The sequence below is a fragment of the Heterocephalus glaber genome, unplaced genomic scaffold (genome assembly GCF_053883595.1).
Source record: "Heterocephalus glaber isolate CG9 unplaced genomic scaffold, H.glaber_assembly_v1.0 deba00001444, whole genome shotgun sequence".
Classification (NCBI taxonomy): domain Eukaryota; kingdom Metazoa; phylum Chordata; class Mammalia; order Rodentia; family Bathyergidae; genus Heterocephalus; species Heterocephalus glaber.
In genome coordinates this window covers 28,158,111-28,178,309 of record NW_028258297.1, presented here as the reverse complement: position 1 = coordinate 28,178,309, position 20,199 = coordinate 28,158,111, and the positions used below count along the sequence as shown (strand labels likewise).

Here is a 20,199-nt window from a genome sequence, read left to right as displayed (position 1 = left end):
GTGAAACTATTATCAATCAGAAATTTATATTGCATTTTCAACACAGATTTAGTTTTAAACCACAAAAGAAGAGCTTAGTAAGATACTGATTCATTGGTAATTGAATTTCCTGAAATGAAGTTTGTTCTTGTAAGATTCACTCGTGGGCAACGTATATTAAAGTCTAGGAAATACTGACTCAAGATATTTTTGTAAATGAGATGATGACACTCAATGACATTATTAGCAAGTAATAGACTGGAGCACTGGGAGGTGACTACAACTCAAAGAATGCATCCAATTAGGTTACGTGTGTGGCATTTTATGAATGATTCAGGAAGTGGTTGCAAAACCACCTGCATGGATATATAGTTCCACTGTTGGCTTTTTGGGCCAGAGAGAATATCTGAGCTCCCTCCACACTGGCCTAAACACATCCATCTAGTGAGCAGAGTCTGTCAGCTGACTTCTACATCTGTTTGGACCATGATATGGATGCGATCACTTGTTGCTTGTTTTCTCTTTCATCTGGCTCTTTCTCAGTCTCCAAAAGTGTAAGTGATTGCAGAAGGTTGCACTACTACAGATAGAATAAATAGTTTGATGTTAAAAACTTAGACTTATTACATTTTTACTGTAGTGATTTAATTTTAAATAATATTACCATTGTACAGTATAATCTAAAATATCTTAATTTGTACAACCTCATCCAAATTTGGATGGCAACATTATCTCTGCCTAGGAGAGATGCTGAGTAAGAGCTAGAACAAATGCTGTACACTTATGTTCAGGAAAGTGCATGAGACATCTGCTGAAGAATGAATATGGACAAACAGCAAGCAGATATGAAATGGGATGTGCATGCTAACTAGTTTAGGGGCAAAAGCATTCTCTAAGGACTCTACTTTGTAAATGGCATATTTTCTGTTGGGTCTAAAAGTTCAGTTCACAAGCCAGTATCTTTCTGCTTTGTGCAATTCAAGTCCTAAGATTTAGTCTTTTGATGTATTTCCAACATTAGGGAATAATGCATTTTTCTTAGGCTCCAAAACCTAACCATTTAACAACTTCAATTTTAGTGTTTTTGCTTAAATTTTGCAGGCAGTATGTTCTGCTGGTTCCTTCTGTTCTACAAGAAAGCTCTTTGGATAAAGTTTGTGCCCAGCTTTTCAATCTGACTGAATCTGTTGTTTTGACTGTCTCCCTCAACTATGGTGAGGTCCTAACCAAAATATTTGAAGAGAATGTTACAGGAGAAAATTTCTTCAAATGTACCAACTTTGAGGTAAATACTTTATTCTGCTTACAATAGAAAATAATATTGCAGGTACACAAAAGCCACCCACATAACTGGCTGTCTAGGAACAGACAGCCAATCTGACAATGTGTGCGTTATTGTAAATTTGAAAATGCAGTCTTTGGCTTGAGATGGTATAAGTGCAGTTAAATGTGACAAGCAGAAGAAACAAAACTTTTGATATTTTGACAGAAACTGGCTTAAAGGAGTAAAATCTATAAAAAGAACAACCCCAGTCCAGTGAAGGAAAGTTTTAAGAAAGATCACAGAGAACTCGTTTAAATGACGAGGTAGGATAAGAGTGACAGGACAAGAAAAATGAACAAGATTGGTTATGTAAGAAATAGATATGGCAAGTTATGAATTCAAACTTTTAGTACCACCAACACACAAGGAGTGATAGAGACTTCTTGAAAAAACACCAGTCTCATAAAATATCTCTTTGCACCGCAGGTTCCTCGGGCAGCATCGGACCCACTAGCTTTCATCACATTCTCCGCTGAAGGAGCCACCGTCCACATGGAAGAGACCAGGTCTGTGGCAATCAGGCCCAAGGAGAATGTGGTCTTCGTGCAGACAGACAAACCCATCTACAAGCCTGCACAGGACGGTATGACACCTACATCTTTACTCTCAACCAATATCCTTTATAGGGTATTTAAACTGATGCTATACAATACAATCACGGTATTTTATTATATTAACATCCACTGGAAAGCTTGCTTTAAAAATATAAAATAAAAGTGTGTATTATCTAAATGCTAGATATTTCATGTCCTAAACTAGGTAAGAAGCCGCAGAAAATGTATTTTTAAAGAGCTCTTTAATATTTGAATGATATCCGTATTATTCTGGAAAATCATGAAATTTTAGCTTATGCAAATTTAGGAGATCATAATTCAATTAGATACAAAACAAAGGCAAAGCATGTCAGTAGTATGTCAAGAGATACACCTAGTGACCAGAGAACTTTCCAGTGGTCGAATAAGCCGTGAGTGATTTTCAATTAAGTTGAAAAGCCTCTTCTCATCTCCTGGGTTTGGAAAGCGTTAATGAACATAAATTGTAAAAGTCAAAAGAAAAATCTTTCTGATGAGGTAAATGGCATATGAGAAAGCACAGGGGGATAGAATTAATTTTAAAAGTGTACCTCAAAATGAGAAATAAACTTATTTGGGGTGGAGAAAATACATGGAATGAAGGAAAACCAGTTGTAATGAATACAAGAATTAAAGAAAATCCCTCCGCGAGTGAGCTGGGGAGGCATTCGTGCCATTTAGCAATTCCCGAGGAGTCACTGCAGCTCCGGGAATTAGGGTGTGATGCGGCAACCTGAAGACTGTTGAGTAACCTGCATATCGTTAAGGTACAAAGGACGTTTCTTTAGCTCTTTGCAATACTGACAATGAGGAGCACAACGTGCTTGGACAAGAATGGGCATGAAAATGAAGAGGAAAGTTTTAAGACATTTAAATTAAACGTCTTTCTGAACTCCCACTATTGAAATAGACTTCTTTTGAAAACAACAAAAAGTATAATTCTTTTTGAAATATGACATGACCAATTTTTTCAGACAATCTTCTGCCATATTCACATATTCCTAGGACTGTATGAAATATAAGGATGGTCACACTGACTAATAAATTGAGATTTAAATTTATGAGCAAAATAACATATGATGACATATTTTACTTTTGATATGCCTCTTGGAAAAATCAATTGCATTCATACATTTGAAGTTTAATGAATCACACTATTGAACTATTTTAGTGCCAGCTTAGAAATACATTTCTCTATTTAATGAAAAATTATCTTACGTTTTTGTTTGTTTTGTTTGTTTTGGGGGTTTTTTACTCATTAAGTTTATTGGTACATTTTAGGTACACAATATGGTAACATTTATCATGGGGAATTTGTACCTTTACATGATCCATCTTGGTTATTTTTTTTCCCCATTCCCCTGCCCTCCCATCAACCCCTCCACCCTTCCCTATTCACAAAGACTTTGTTTCCATTTTTTCCTTTTCTCATATTTATTTCTTTCCCTTCTTATTTTTTGTCAGCTTAAAAACATGTTTTGTAATTTAAGCTGAAAATATTTTAATAGCTACATATCTCTCCAAAATATTCAAGTTTTCTTTAATTTTTTTTTTTTTTTTTTTTTTTTTTTGGTATTTTAAAAGGCTGGAGATGTATCTTGAAGGTAGAAGGCTTGCCTAGCATACACCAGGCCCTGAATCCTATTCCCAACACTGAAAAAGAAACGTGTCAAGAAAAATACAGTTGTCCCTCAGTAACTGAGGGAGACTGGTTTCAGGATTTCTGCTGACACCAAAATGTGTGCATGCTCAAGTCCCTCGCATGAAATGACATAGAGTTTGCAAAGAGCTACCCACATTGCCCCCATATACTTTAAATCGTCCCCAGATTACTTATAATCCTAATGTACTGTAGATGCTATTCAATTAGTTTACTGTCTTATTCGGGGAGTGATGACAAGGAAAAAGTCTGTACTTGTTCAGTACTGACTCAGTTTTTTCATTTGTGAATATTTTTGTTTTGCTGTCAGTTGAACCTGAGAATGTGGGACCTACAGGTATACATGGCCAGCCAGCTGCAGTACAATGTCACTTATAGTCCCCAGAACGTACCTGTTCTTCCCTAAATACCTCTCTGGTACATTCACAAAACATGAATATGAAGATATTTTTAAATAGATGGAGACGCTTCCAACACGTATTTTTCTTAAAACTATTTCTATCTGTTTCCATCTAATATCACATAGATCTGAGAAGTTTGGGCGGTTCTCAAACTTCAGTAAGTAAAACTACTGAAAAAGCTTGTTAAAAGTTTATATTACTCTGAGGGTAAGGGCAACTTTAAAATCTGTCATTTAATAGTAATTGCCACAGGTAGGCATACTTTGAAAGGCTCTATTATGAAGTTGGAGAGAAGATGCCCTTTTGTGTGCTGACTTGCTGGTTTAGACTTGACCTGTACGGCAGGTTGAGTGAGGTGGAGATTATTAAAATCACAGCTTGTTCGGGCATCTGCTCACTGTGATTTTGAAGAAAGCCAAACTGAGGGAAGTGACAAATACTTGCTGGAGTAGCAGAAACTGTATTGTGGATACTCTTCCATCCCACACCCTTCTCCCACCCTCTCTCTACCTTTTCCTCTTTCCTTTGCTTCAGAGCAGCGACAAAATGGTTGTTCAGATCAGTACTGGGTTACCACAGAGAAACGGAAGCACTAGACAAGAAGACTGAGGAATGCCTCAGTTTCTAAAGTTTGAGTAGAGCCAGGAATCACTAAACAAGCACGATGAATGTATCTGTGTGCTCAGGAAGGGAACCATTGTACATGGCTAACAGAAGAGAATGCCCAAGGAATTCCTAGGATTCTTGTTATGAAGACCTGGGAGTGACAGGGGTTGGGAAGGATGATACTACTACAAATAGCACAGAAATATAAATTCTTAATTTAAAACAATTTTTCTTTCTTTTTATTATCCCATCCACTTTCTAGTAAAGGACTTATGTGCAGACGAAGGGAATCAATATAGTAGAGAAGTTGAATGGTGAGACATACACAGTTGAGGATGTTCTTTTTCCAAAAAATTGATCTCTTTGGTCTGAGATGTAATTTGCAATATTCATACTTTACCTAGAGGCATGCATTTGGGAGGATGAGTGTACTAGTTATGGAGCTCAGGATCTTCACACTGAACTGCATCTTCGGGCCTTTTTGGTTTTTTATTTTTGAGACAAAGTCTTGCTAAATTGCCCAACCTGGAGGAATCCTTCTGCCTCAACTTCCCAGAGGGCTGGGACAACAGACATGCACCACCATGCCTAACTTCACACCACTTCTCCTCCTCCTCCTCCTCTTCTTTACAAAAACATATTGTGATACTGTGAGCCACATGCTAAAACCACAGTGTAAATCTGCTTTGCTGTAGCTTCCTATGCAACACCATCTTCGTGCCTGTATACTGCTCCTTTCCCACCTTCTGAGAAATGACAGGTCATAGAACATCAGTGCAGCCTAGACATTTTACAAGAAGCTGTTGATTGCTAAATTACTGTAAATTAAGTCATTTGAAACTCTTAAGACTCACAAATTATCTAGACACACTTTCTAACATTGTGCTTTCTAGCTTCCTATTTAGCATATGTCATACATGCAAGTATCTCACTGTGCCACTAATGAAACCTTTGACCAGAATGATTTGCCTGGCTGAAAATTAGATACTTTTTTGACTGGCTCTTCCTGAGTGTTATAAGCACTTTTGCTAAAATTTGCCTGAGATCAAAGAAAAGCTGTACAGTGTGACTTAGAGATCAGAAAGAAAGTTACGGTTTTCACCTCATTTGCTGTCTCATAGGCAATGACCTTAGAGTAGTCCTTAAGAAGTTTGAATCAGATTTCATCTAATATGATTTTCAGATTGCAAGGTCCTCCCTGAAAATAATCAACACAAATTTCTTATTCCCTGAAATTCTCTAGCAAGTGTTTCCTTATATTTCTTTAAAGCATTTACTCTGCAAGAACAAAAGACTTAGAAAAATAAGATATTGCCATTAAACATTAGAATTAATTTTTTCGTTTCTTTCTTAAAAGTACATATTCATATATAAATTTATGAAGATATCAGACACTAAATAGAGGAAAAAAGTTCATCAAAAATCTGAAAGATGTTTTAAGCTTCTGAAATAGCTGAGGAGAGATTATTTTAATTTACTTTTTAGTCCAGAAAATCATGAGTACTCCCACTGTCCAGGAAAGAAACTTGTGCATTTATTGTATTTACACTAACAGCCACTCTTATTCTATGAAGAAAGAAATTATTTTCCTATTTGACAATTTAGTATGATTTGGCAATTAGTTCATTAGAAGTATGTGTGAGTTATGTGCACTTAAATTACACGACTTTGTCCAGCTTGGATTAAGTATCCAGGCCACAAGGCCAGGATACAAAGCCACACAGAGCCAATTGGCTGCTAGAAACTCACACTTCCGTGTGTGTGTGTGTGTGTGTGTGTATGTGTGTGTGTGTGTGTCAGAGGACACTGGGTTCAGACAAGAGGAGGGTAGGGTGCACACTTGCTCTCAAAGATATCTATGTTAAGTATAAAAAATAGAATTAAGACCAATCTTGGAAATAAAGGATAAAGCAAATTACCCATAATCCCAGCATCTAAGAATAAAGACATCACATGACTTTGAAAGAATATGAGAAAATTTATTTTGAAAATCTCTATGTGCATAAATATAGTTAATTAATATATCTCCCTACATTTTTATGCTGACCAAATGTTCATAGTTTTCGTAGTTTTAAAGGCAAAAATGCTGTGTATTAGAAATTATTTATGCTGTAACCAAATGTGGAAAAGATTTTGAATAGTACCGAGAAATACACGCCAGTTTTTAACATAATAACTCCTGAGTAAGTAAATTTTAAATTGAAAATTTCAAGAACACATATCTCATAATAAAGGTAGTGTCCCTATAAAAGAAAATGTTAATAATCTTACCTGCACATGGTCCAATATTATACAGCTATCATAAATATTTCCTGGGGTTGACATAATTCTAAAATCACGTATTTTAGTCCATGTCAGTTTTTAAAAACAGGTAAAATGTGGGCTGGGGAATTTAGCTCAGTGGTGCTGTTGCCTGCCTCACAAACACAAGATCCTAAGTTTGATCCCCAGTACCAAAAAAAAAAAAAACAGTTAAAATGTAGTTAGGAGATTTTACATAAAGAATACACAAACAAAACACAGAAGTATTTCTGGATACTATTTTTATAATTGACTTCTAGTTTAACTTGTTTATGTATTAAGGAATATTTCTTAATTTTTTATTAAGCATACATTATTTTATAATAAACTATTGATGATAAATTAAAATATCACCAGTTAACATTACAAGAAATATTTATTCTTAATCCCATTAAAATCTTCCTAAAAATAATCGATAATATGGTGGTAAAAAAAACCTGATGGAATATTCAAATTTTAATATGGCTGAAAACATTGATTCAAGCAACAAACTTGCTACATGGTAGGTAATCTGATTTACTGTAGCAATACAAAAGTGATCAGCAGTACAAAATTCATAAGCAAGATCAGGAAGACTGACGTAAAACTATTTATGAATGTATTAAGTTAGCTGTTGTTTAGGGACACGGACAAAGTATGATAGAACAGTGGGGTAGCAAAAAATTTTGCCAATGGAGATATCTGGAAATACATTCCGAGTAAAAAGGTAATTGACTTAATAAAAAATACATAGTACTCAGCCAAACAGATTCCACTTGTGTTTTGGTAAATTAAGTAAGGGGCTTCCAAACATGCCATGGTAAAGTAAAAAAGAAAGCTGTCCCCTCACATGGGTAGAAAGGGCTGATGTTGTCACAGTAATAGCAATGAAAGAGGTGAAGATGAACCGGAGGAATGGCTGTGGGGAGACAGGCTGTGTCTGCTTAGGCAGCACGGCCAGGAGTGGCTGGATGGGAGGTGGTGGGGACAGTCAGGCCAGGACTTTCCAGACAGCAACGTGTTAGGTATCAGGTTATGAATACTGCCTTGTGCAATGGAAAGTTTTCATCCGAGAAAATACAAGATCATGTTTAATTCTCCATCTGCTGATCCTAGGATTGATTAACTAGGTCAGGGCAACAGCAATGGCATAGATCCAGTAAGGAAGTGCTACACGGGGACAAATGAGAGATCCTTATGAATTGCAGTAAAGGAGAAATCAATTTTAGATGACAGAACTAGAAGAGTGAGCAGATTAGGACCAGAGGGAAATAATGTTTCAAGATAATGAAGCAGAGCCGGGTATTTAGCTCAGTGGTTCCGGTGCCTGCCTCGCAAGTGCAAGGTCTTGAGTTTGATCCCTGATACAAAAAAATAAATAAATAAATAATGAAGCAGAGATGCAAAACAGCAAGGGTGTGCAGTGTGGGTGGAGTCAGTCACACTGGGCGAGAGAATTAGCAAGTGCAATATTTTCAAGGCATATTTAGGGGGAAGATTAGAAGGAGTCCAGTGTCTCTGACTTGGGTACCTGTAATGACAAAAAAAAAGCTAATAAAATGGCAAGTAGTAGGGCAAGAGTAAGCCGGCAGGAGCAGATTAAGAGTTCATTTGTAGGCACTAAGTGTGAGCCTTTTCTTAAACATTTAGTCAGCCTTGTCAAATAGGAGGAAGGATTTGTGAAACCTCATGTAGGATGAAAAGGTTGGAGACGTGAATCTGAGGTAACACTAACATGAAGAACATGTTGAAACCCATGAGATTTATTAAGATCGGGATTTCCCAACCAATCCTGTGACACACAAGATATTCTGAGAGCATGCTTCTATTTTATTTTTAGCATTTGACATTGCACACCTATAAACAGAACAAGAAAATGGATTATCAATAAAGATTTCTTTAAATTAGCAAGTGAATAAGTAAATGGAAGCTAGCAGAGGATCATTAGCCTGTAATAGTGAGAGTAGCAAAGTCGAACACTAAAGGATTCTAAAAAGCAGACATAAAGGGCTGGTATATGTACATGGAGGTCAACATAGAGTACTGCCACCAGTGAGTGGCTTTTTTTCCCCAAAGTGCAATAGCTGTGGTGCGATTACAGATTTTAAGAAGGATTTGCACTCTCTTTTAAAGGAAAACTAAAGCACCCTATTGCATGGAGCATGTGAAAATGGCTCATGACATCTTTAGTTGGTGGAAAAGGACACCATTAGCTCAGTGAAATTCTAGGCATAATATAAGCTAGACAACTAGTTGCATAGCGTTTGGGGAGCTAATAACATCTAAATAACAATTTATTTCAGTGGAACTACAAAGGAAATGTTGACTGTAGTTGTGATGTCAGGAAGTGGCTTACTTTCTTTTTTGCGTCATGTGGGATATACACAGTCACCCTAGAGAGACCCAGAGGGAGAGGGTCTCAGAGCACTGAAGAGGGAGAGAGAGAGAGTTCTCTGAGAAAAGTAAGGGCAGGGAAACATCTTTACAAGAGAATTCATTTTCCTGACGTGGACTTTACAAAAGTCACCTGGCTGAGACCTGACACAGAAGTAAGGACATAGCTAGAAAATAATGTGACAGTGGATGCGTAGATGACGGCAGACGCTGACGGGGAGAGATTAGGAAGTAGGGCTCAGTTGATGAGCAAAGAAAAGACAATGAATGAAGTGCACACAAAATTTCTATGATGACTTGTTTTAAGAGCTACTTTATCTCACCAGCCTCTGCTTCTGGCCCTACTTTAATGAAGTGATTAGGTCACCTTGAACACATTTTATGATGGTTTGTGGAAAGAGAAAGTGCAAATAAAGTCAAATGTTGTTTTGATGAATATTTTCTCAGCAGCCTGACATGCCTGTTATACTAACCACCATTATCTATGGATTATATCAGATATGTATGTAACTACTGTCAGTGATTGCAATAAACTAATGTTTTCTGATTTGCCCAGGCTAATCTAGTTAGTAAGAAAGCTGTTGTGACACAAAAGATAAATGCGTCTTTACATCATGTCTGTTTCCTTCTCCAGTGTTGTTTCGAATTGTGTCTCTGGATGATGATTTGAAGCCTGTTGAGGAAGAGGTAAGTTTAGCTGGAAATACATAAGTTACATCTACTGCTTTGCTACTCACAGCATAAAATTAATCTCTGAAAATGAGACGGGCCAGGCTAAGTTATGGGCTTTGTTCCTGTTAGTTTAGAATCCCTCCTGTTCCTCACTTAGACTCAAACTTTTTGTTTCCTTCTTCTTTTCTCTCTCTAACTGGTCAACAAAATGAAATATATTTTCCCATTTCAAGTAACTATCTGTAATTTACTGTAGTTCTGATTGAAAGACAGAGAAGACATTCTTCCTGCCCCCAAAATGATTATGTTAGAAGTGAGTTGGGAAAGAAAGTACTTCAGGGGTGGCATTCACTTATGCAGAGATCAAAATTGACGTCACATTCCCCATAATGGCAGCAGTTAAGAGATTACATGGTTATCTATCTCTAGGCCAATATTTTTAAGTTTGGCCCTATTTCAATAACTGTCCAATCTATTTATTTGAATGATTCCATGTAGGCTGGCCTTCTGAAAGATCAGGAATTCATAGCAAATTTGATGACATAATCAAAATATAGAAATGATGGAACTCTTCTTCATCAAATGGGCCACGATTCAGAGCAGATGAGTACTTCTTCTGCCTAAATCCTACACCTTTCCTTTCTGTCATTTTCTGTAATTTCTTTACTGTTTCTGTCTTTCTCTTCCCTTAAGTTGGTGCTTTGTAACATATTCAAACATTCTTTTTCCAGGCAGTTTCATTTGCAACAGGAATTCCAGATCTTTCCTTTAACTTATAAGAACTGTAGCAATCTTTTCGTAGGTGCTAGGGAAAGAGAGAGACGGAGACAGAGAACAGAGACAGAGAGAGACAGGCTATGAACTAAAACACAGAAAGGCACATGAAGGTGTGGTTGCCTTGGATCCAGGCTGATTAAGTAAAATTCAGTCCAGAAAGAGTCATTAGTGTCTAGAGCAGAGTAAGCTATATTTTAATCCTTGTTTCAGAGAAAACAAGCAGCTTAAAACAATGGTAATTCTACTAAATTCTTTTTTAGTAGTTATTTGAAGCAGCCCAAGTTTAGTAAAATTAAAACAAATTAAGTAACAAAAACTCAACTTATTGAACACAATAAAAGCCATCTGCCTTGGAAGCATCATAAATAGATAACAAAGGGGGGAGTATTCTAACTTTGATTCTCCTTAGAATTTGATCCAAATGATCCACCTGCCACGGCACCTGCAGAAAACACATTTTTATTTTCATCCTGTGAGGGAATCCCATGAGCAGCTCCACGAGTCTTAATGCTTGAGTTCATAATACAGCAGGAACTTTCCTCAATGTCAGCTCAATGTTTCATCAAGGACATATCATTCCATGAATTTATAACAGCAGTTAGAACCCCTGATTCAGTGTGTGATTTTCCTAGTTTGAAGCATCCCACACAAGGGTTATGGTATGAATCTTGTTCCTATGTCTATCCATGTATTTTTTATCTTTTTTTATTAGCATACTTTGGCAATATATGAAGTTTACATTCATCTTGGGGAGAAGGCTCATGTACCTTGTTTCTTTTTTAAACCCGCTTCCTCTTCCCACTCACCTCTCTCCTTCAGTCTCTAAAATCTCTTTCCCCATTTTCATTCTACTGCTTCATTTGTTATTCTTAGCTCACATTTATGATATACAATGTTTCTATTGATTGTAGGTGTTTGGTTCCTGTACATGGCACATGTTAAATCTTCTCGCCTCTTCTCCCCCTGCCCCTCTCCTCCATCCCTCAGTCTTCTGGACCCCTTCTCATTTGCAAGTGATCTATCCCCTTGTTGCCTTCTAGTGTCCTTTACTTTTCTCTTTGTACTTTGCCTTACCCAAATGAGAGATACCATATGGTATTTAAGTTTATGTGACTGATTTATTTCACTCAACATTCTATTTTCCAGGTGTATCCGTTTTCCTACAGATATCTCAAAGTTATCTTTCTTTATAGTAAAGTAGTATTTTATTATGTACAGATAGCACATCTTCTTCATCCACTCACCTGTTGATTGGCATACAGGCTGTTTCTAGGATTTAGTTATTGTGAATTATGCTGCTATAAACATTAGCATGCATATATGGCTGGAATATGATGTCTTAGCTCTTTTGGCAAGATAGCTCCCAGGGGAATAGCTGGGTCAAATGAAATTTCTAATGTAGATCTTCGAGAAATCTCCATATTGATTTCCATAATGATTGCACTAGTGCACATTCCCGCCAACAATGTAGAAGGGTTCCTTTTTCACTGTAGCCACACTACCATTTGTTATTTTCTTTTACTTCTTGATGATTGTCATTCTTCCTGGTATAAGATGAAATCTTAGCATTGTTTTAATTTGCATTTCTCCAATGGCCAGAGATGCTGAACTTTTTATCATATTTGTTGACTATTTGTACTTTTTCTTCTGAGAAATGTTTATTCTTTTCACTTACCCATTTCTTGATTGAGTCTTTTATTTTGAGGGATCTATTTTTTTAAATTTCTTTACATATTCTAGATGTTAGTCCTCTGAGGAAATAGCTGGCAAATATTTTTCCCATTCTTTAGGTTGTCTTTTCACTCCACTAATTGATTCCTTTGCTCTTCAGAAGCTTTTTAATTTGATATAATACCATTTGTTGATTCTTGTTATTTCTTAAGCAGTTGGAGTTCTGTTCAGAAAGTCCTTGCCCACACCTATGACTTCAAGTGTTTTACCTATTTTATCTTCCAGGAGATTTGATGTTTCTGTTTCAATGTTTAAGTCTTTGGTCTCTTTTGATTTTAGATTAATACATGGTGAAAGATATGGGATCAGCTTCAATGTTCTGCAAATAGCCAGTTTACACAGTAATACTTGTTGAATAGACTATCTTTCCTCAAAAGCATGTTTTTGGTCCCTTTATGGAAGATTATATAACTGAATATGTCTGAGGATGTTTCTCTATCCTCTATTCTATTCCACTGATCTACATGTTTGTTTTTGTTCCAGTACCACACCATTTTTATCACTGTTGCTTTGAAGTATAACTTGAAGTCAGCTATTGTGATACCTCCTGCTTTGCTCTTTTTACCCAAAATTGCTTTTTGCTATTCTGAGTCTCTTCTGGTTCCATATGAATTTTAGGATTGTTTTCTCTAGGTCTGCGTAGTATGTTCTTGGGAATTAATTGAAATTGTGTAATAGTTTTAGAGGTATGGCTATTTTGACAATATTTGTTCTCCTGTTCAGGAGCAAGGGGCATCTTTCCATTTTCTGAAGTCCTTTTCAATCTCCCCAGGGTTTGGATAAGAGCTGCTGTGTCAAAGAGGCTAGTGTATACTGAGTCAGACCCAGGGGTTCAGTCTTCACAGTGCTCCTTCATTCTTTTCCCTCCATCGGGCTATATGGAATGTTCTCGAAGTGGCTGCTTCCTTCCTGGACTGGGGCTGGAAAGGGGTAGACCAGTTGTACTGGCTCCATTTCCCCCTCCAATGATCCAGTTATTAGATTTGGTCTACATCTGCTGTCTTTCCAAAAAATATTCTAATTAAGGGTGTAAGAACCTCCTCTACTACTACAGGGTACCTGTGGCTTCAGTGTGTCCTCTCTGAACACCTCTGACCTGACTCTTCCTGTAGTCACTCACATTGGACTTCTCCAGCCATGTGTTTTTTATCAGTGTGTGGATGCTGCAATTCATGAGAAAAAGCACTTAGTAACTTGCACAGTGGGCAAAAGACTCCAGGTCACCATTTTAAAACTTCTCAGCCTGCTCACATGAGACTTGGAGACCAGACATTCCACTCTGACTTGCTGGTTTGAAGGTCCTGAGAAAACTGCTTATAAGACAGCATCAAATGGTGGACTCTGGAAATAGTAGGTCTAGAGGATGAAGAATGGTACAGAGGAGAGAACAGAGGTGACAGGGAGAGGAAGGAGGAAGACTCAGCACAAGACTTGAGGCAAATCCCTGTCTACTTACTTGAATTATATGGAAATAGCTGAGTCTAAGGAATAGTGTAAAAAAAAAAAAAACCTAAGAAAAATGAATTAATGCAGGTCCCAGATCAAAAGATTGATGTATCCCCAAGGACAGCCCAACCAGAGGGCTAAAATATTGTAGGTGTTAGAATGAAGATTGACTGGGGAATCTGTCAGTAAGAGTGTTAATTATAATCTTAGTATTTTTACTTTGTTGGGCAAGATTAAAGGGCAAGTTTGCTTACTGAGACTGGAAAGTGTATGATATGAAAAAGAGAAAAGTAAACAAAAATCTTGGGAGCTCAGCAGAAAAACTGCAATATAACAGACAGATATTCAGATGTTCAGCCAGAAATTAATTTTGCCGTTGTCCAAAGTTATCAGCACATATTTCTTTATTCAATGATAGACTTACAATTAATGACTATACTCATGTATTAACATTCTTTTTTATTTTTGTTTCAGTATCCAGTGATCACCCTCAAGGTAAGATAACTACTCGTTGAAGAGGTTTTTTCTCAGTTTTTAAGCATGTCCTTAAACCTCAAAATCTGAAGACAGTTTACAGAGAAAGAGTATCTATTTAGCTTGTCACAGAATTATTTATTTCATGTGGCCATCCCAAAGAGAATAAAAATAATTTTTTCTCCTTTGATTTATATTAGCATCCATCAGTTAATACTGACAATAGGCAAGGATAATGTCATTTAATTTAAAACTGACTTATTGAATGTCTGTAAGTGTTTACTTATTATTTCATGCACTGAGGATAAAATAGTAAGTACACACTGGGGATAACATATGGCCCACCCTTAAGAAATGAGAGACTGACATATAAAATTGTTGGAAAAATATTTCTAAATATACTGAATCTTATGCTGTAAGCCCCAGAATAAGTTCTCCAAGAAGACTCAGAGGACACGCTCATGCCGTGACTCACTAGGTCTGAAACTTCATGATGAACAACAAAAAAAATCAAGTATGCACCAAAATATCTTTAATTCATCCTCAGGACCCACACGGTAATCACATCCAACGGTGGGTGGACCAGAAGTCTGAGACCGGCATCCTGCAGCAGTCCTTCCAGTTGATCCCTGAGCCCATCCTGGGCTGGTACACAATAACTGTGGAGATGGCGTCTAAAAAGAAAGCTTTTCACTCCTTCTCGGTGGAAGAATATGGTAAATCCAGCCGCAAAAATGTTACCTGCTGATAAGAGAAACTTTAGAAACTACCCTTTTCCTTTTTTTTTGGTACCAGGGATCGAATTCTGGACCTTGCACTTGCAAGGCAGGTGGCAGAACCACTGAGCTAAATCCCCGGCCCAAAAACTATCCATTTTTAAGGACCAATTTACTAAATAACATATTAGTAAATATATATGTCTTTTCCTTGCCTCTTTCTTTTCCCTCTGCTATTACTTTGGGATTCTTCACTTATTCTTATTTTTATACTCCAGTTAGCAGTCCACAACTGTCACATAATTCCCTGTTAACCAGAGATTCCTATTTTATCTTCCCTTTGTGACATCTGGAACTGAGCTTATGTCATAGTTTGTGGTGTGTTCACACCCTTTTTATGTCATATGTATGCTTCAAAGCACTTTTAGTAAAAGGAATGTAACATTAGTTATGTGAGGAGGTGTTCTGCTGATATTATCCCATAAAATCCCCATTTAAGTCTTGTTGCGCTATCATTATTCCCATTTTACAGTAAAGAGTTTGAGGCATACTTTCCCTGACCTGAAGTTATGGCTTTGAAATTCAAATCTGTATTTTCCTGTCCAATCCCAAAATCCAGCTCCTATACACTTCAGAGTCCTCCTAATTTTTAACAGCAAATTCTAAGAAATTTGCATGATTTGTAAGGGGAAAATAATTGCTTTGAATGAGTGTATTTATGTTAATAAGATACTATTAATAAGATACTGTTGTTCTTTTTATTGACAGTGCTACCCAAATTTCAACTGACTGTGGATGCACCAGACACTATCTTAGTTGTGGACTCTGAATTCAAAGTTAACGTCTGCTCCTCGTAAGTTTAAATTTTAAACAATAAAACAATGTATCCAGCCAGGCATAGTGGCACGTGCCTGTAATTCTAGCACTCGGGAGGCTAAGGAAAGAGGATTGCATTGTGTTCGAGGCCAGCCTGGGCTATAGTTAGTTCAAGGCCAGCCTGAATTACAGAGCAAGACCCTGCTTCCAAAAAAAAAAAAAGATATGTTCACAAATCAATATTACAACAGAATAAAGACAGCTAAAAAGAAAGCAAAATGGAAATGTATAGAGAAGGCAGGAGAAAAGGAAACTATGAACTTACATTGCTGATTTTATGGATTCTTACCATTCATCAGTAATCATTTGAATATGTTATAACACATGGTTTTAGGTGACAGTTTGACTACTGATCACTGCCTTACATCATAAGAGAACACTCTTTTATACCATCCAATGCAGAAGCCACTGACTGCCCATATGTGACGACTTATAGTTCAACTAATTAAAATATAATAAATTTTAAAATTCAGTCCCTCATCTTCCCTAGCCATAATACAAGCAATTAGTGGCTCCTGAATCTCAGAACATAAACACAGGACATTCCCATTGGATGGTGTCTCGTGTTTATTCTGAGTTTTTGATGCAGTCTTCGAATAATACGTAACTAAAGAAGAAAGCCATAGATCAAACTGGATCGTGCAGAACTGGTTGGAGAGCTAGAATCGGATCCTGGTAGTTCTGATGCAGTGAGAGGACATCGAGCTGACAACATGTCAGGACAAGCAGAAGGGCTCCACTGATGAATGGCAGGGGAAGTGGCCAACAGCTCCCTCCCTTTGTCCAAGCCAAGCTAAAGCAGAGCTTGTGTAACTGGCAAAGAGATTAGAGTGCAGACATCAAGCTTCATCTCCTCACACCTAAGGTGACGATTAATTCTTTCCTTGGGTGCAGGTCAAATCAAATGTACATTTTCCTTCTCATTTGGGATGATTAAACATTTTTAAGCGCACTGGTAATTTCTAATTATACAGGGAGTTTCAAGTTGTGTTTGCTTCAGGCTGGAAGTGTATAACGACATAGAAGAGTAGAAGGAACATGGCTAACTTTGTGAAGACACTGTCAGTTTCACCTCCGGAGTCTGAATACCAGGAGGCAAAGGATAAAACTGCCACACTGTACTTGGGTTGCAGAGGCAGGAAATTGCCAGTATAGGTGGAAACATCTTTGAGAAATGTAATATCTGGAGCCCAGATATCTATATACTACCGTACTAGTTTTGGTTGTGGATCAAATCCTGTTATTTTGCTGAGGATGTGTTGGAATAAACCATTAAAGGCACTCTGGGACAAGCCAGCTGAAGCCATAAAACATAAACATAAATCAGTGAATTTTTGAAGATTCTAACAATTTGAAATCAGAGTACTTAGCAATTTATACCTGAGAAAACATTTGAAGATCATCCAGAACACAAATTTAAAATAAGTAAAATGTATATATCTTAATATGAGTCAATGGTGCTTCTTTAAAAATAACCAAATACAGGGCCAGGGATTTACCTTGGTGGCACTACACCTGCCTCACAAGCACAAGGTCCTGAATTCGATCCCCGATACAAAAAATAATAATAATAATAATAATGATAGACATAAGAATTCAGCATTTTGATTGATAAACAAAAAATATGTAGAAAGGCTGGCTAGAAAATGTATGAGGCTGAAGAGAGAATGAGTAATTTGGAAAATAAAACCCAAAAATTATCATAAAATGTAGCCCAATGAAATCTACTATTACTCCTTATAGACAATTTTGTTCTTTGCATTTTCTACCTATTATTTGGATTTTAACAATGTGAATATATTTATCTACTTCTGTATAATTACAAATAAATATACTTTTATTGTTACTTTTAAAAGTAAAAAAATAAAATAATATGTGCTTATTATAGTGTAGTGTGAAATAACAGAAAAGCTTAAAAAAAATTCCCCCAAGAAATAAGTTGATGACTGTATATTTCCTTTATTGTTAATATTTTTGTTTATTTTTTGTTGTTGTTTTGGGGGGTTTTTTTCTTTTTTTTTGGTACCAGGGATGGAACTCGGGACCTTGCACTTGCAAGGCAGGTGGAGGAACCACTGAGCTAAATCCCCGGCCCTTATTTATATTGTTTTACACATGATCTTAGCCAAAAGGCCAAGATTGATTAAATATTGTATTTTAATGACTTAGATTTATGTGTTCTGCATGTTGTTTATTTCAACCTTTCAAAAAAATCTATCTTGAACACCCAAGGATAAATATAAACGTATTGTATACCTAAAATGTACCAATAAAAGAATTTAAACTAAAAAAAAAATCTATCTTGGCTTAGAGCCTTCAACTCAGGTTAGTCAGTATTATTGTTTAAATTTCCTCCAAAGAATAAGGCTATTTAAATGTTGATACAAGAATGGTTTTAGAAACAAAGGTTTCAAAAACAGCTTATGCGGACTAGTAATGACAGTGAGCGCTGTAATTGTACTGCTGTATTCTGCTACTAGGTACACCTATGGCAAACCTGTGGAGGGCAACGTTCACCTCAGAGTGTGCAGAGAATCTACTTTTTCTGGTGATCGTATACATCTCAATTCAATCTGTAAAAATTTTACTATTCAGGTAAGAGTGTATCTGCACAATCATAACCTCTTATCCTCAGTTTTCTAATCAGAAGAATTAATTTATTTTCAAACTTGTAAGGGAAAGGATTTCCTGAAAAGATTCTCTTAGAAGGATTGAGAACCAGAATCAGAAAATAGGTACAAAAACACAGGTCTAAAATACAGCAATGACTTTAGTTACATTCACGTCACTTCTAATTAAGCTAGTATTTAAACAGCTGGCTGCCATCCCTACATCGTGAACAGTGTGATACTCTTTTCACACACAGTCACAGAGATACATTTCTGTTCTCTCCAAAGAAGATTTGACTGTTGGGGGAGGCAGTCAAACACAGCACCTCCAGCATGTGCTAGACAAATGCCCTTTCACCAGGCTGTATCTCTAGTCCCTCTAGAGAAGACTTTGGGGAAAAATATGAGTCTTCTAGTTCTTAAATTTTAAAATTATATTTGGACAATAAACAAAAATAACAGTATTATAATAATAGTAATAATTTCTGGTACTTATGAAATGGTTAGTAAGTATTAGGCATTATGTTAAGCATATTGGATACCTGAAAAATAAATATAGTTGAAACCAACAAAACTGCAAATACTACATGGGAGTGAATGTGACTGGAGATTGATGTGTTTATGCTGTGGATTAACAGAGTAATCAGTATTGTAAGAGTTAATATTTGCCAAAAATTCAAATTTTGTGGTAAATATGTGAGTTGAAATTTTAAATTATGAAAGCATAATGGATTATTTTATAAAATTCAAATTTAGGTAAAACAGTTCTCTTAAAATTGCTTCTCAAAGGTTATACACTTTCTCTAAAACTATTATTTCGTATAGCCTTTTTTAAATACAACTTCCCTTTTATTGTTATGAACATTTCAGCTGGGGAAAGATGGCTGCATGTCCCAGTTTATTAACACAGACGCTTTTGAGCTCAATCGGGAAGGGTACCTGAATTACCTTGAAGTACAAGCTCTTGTCACAGAAAGTGGAACAGGTAATACTCCCTAAGCAGTCAGGCCCCATAGACAGCCCTGTCCTCTGAAGTCGCCTAGTGGTCAATCAGACAATGTTCATTTCTCCCTAGGATATGATATCACCTTCTCAGATCCAAAATCTGTTTCTTTAACTTTAGCTAAAATTTATTAAATGCCTATTGATGGATGGATAAATATTAGATTCAAGTGAGACTAAACTAGAAGTCATATTACTAATTTATTAGTATACAATGGGACTGTTTTTAGATATTGATATATTCCCTTTCTTTAGTCATTTCACAAATAAATATAGAGAAATATAGATACTGATTATAAAATTTGGGGAGGTGCATAGAATCAGAACAAGGGAAATAGAATATGGTTTTGGGAGAATATTTTACCAGACCTCTGAAATCTAATGAAATACCTCATCACCAGGAATGTATTTCTAATGACTAATTTCTTGTGTATCTCTGACCTATCATCTCTCCTCCCGTAGTAGAGAATGGCAAGTTCTAGTTCTTGAGTTGTACTTTTCTATTCTGACCACTTGCTTTCTGTCCTGATAGGCTTTGTTTAACTTATGCATGTGACATTTCAGCAAAATTTGTCTTCATGAGATTAAAAGCCAATATACTTTTATCAGTATTCAAAGTTTTGGTAGTGTTTGCCTTGACATCCAAAGCAAATTAAAGTATTTAATAAGCATTTAGAGGA

General features: G+C 36.4%; 1 protein-coding gene across 4 annotated transcripts in view; it reads left to right on the top strand.

Annotated features, from left to right (window-relative positions):
- Positions 1-349: 349 nt before the first annotated feature.
- The window catches only part of LOC101721711 (ovostatin), a 56,225-nt gene continuing 36,375 nt past the window's right edge, over positions 350-20,199 (top strand). For all 4 annotated transcript variants that reach the window (XM_021248090.2, XM_021248088.2, XM_021248089.2 and 1 more), the window contains exons 1-9: positions 350-533; positions 1,081-1,264; positions 1,730-1,886; positions 9,851-9,903; positions 14,317-14,337; positions 14,864-15,032; positions 15,801-15,885; positions 18,389-18,503; positions 19,388-19,502. In XM_021248090.2, the coding sequence (XP_021103749.1) occupies positions 466-533; positions 1,081-1,264; positions 1,730-1,886; positions 9,851-9,903; positions 14,317-14,337; positions 14,864-15,032; positions 15,801-15,885; positions 18,389-18,503; positions 19,388-19,502 (967 nt within the window). In that variant the 5' untranslated portion in view covers positions 350-465. The remainder of the gene's footprint in view (positions 534-1,080; positions 1,265-1,729; positions 1,887-9,850; positions 9,904-14,316; positions 14,338-14,863; positions 15,033-15,800; positions 15,886-18,388; positions 18,504-19,387; positions 19,503-20,199) is intronic.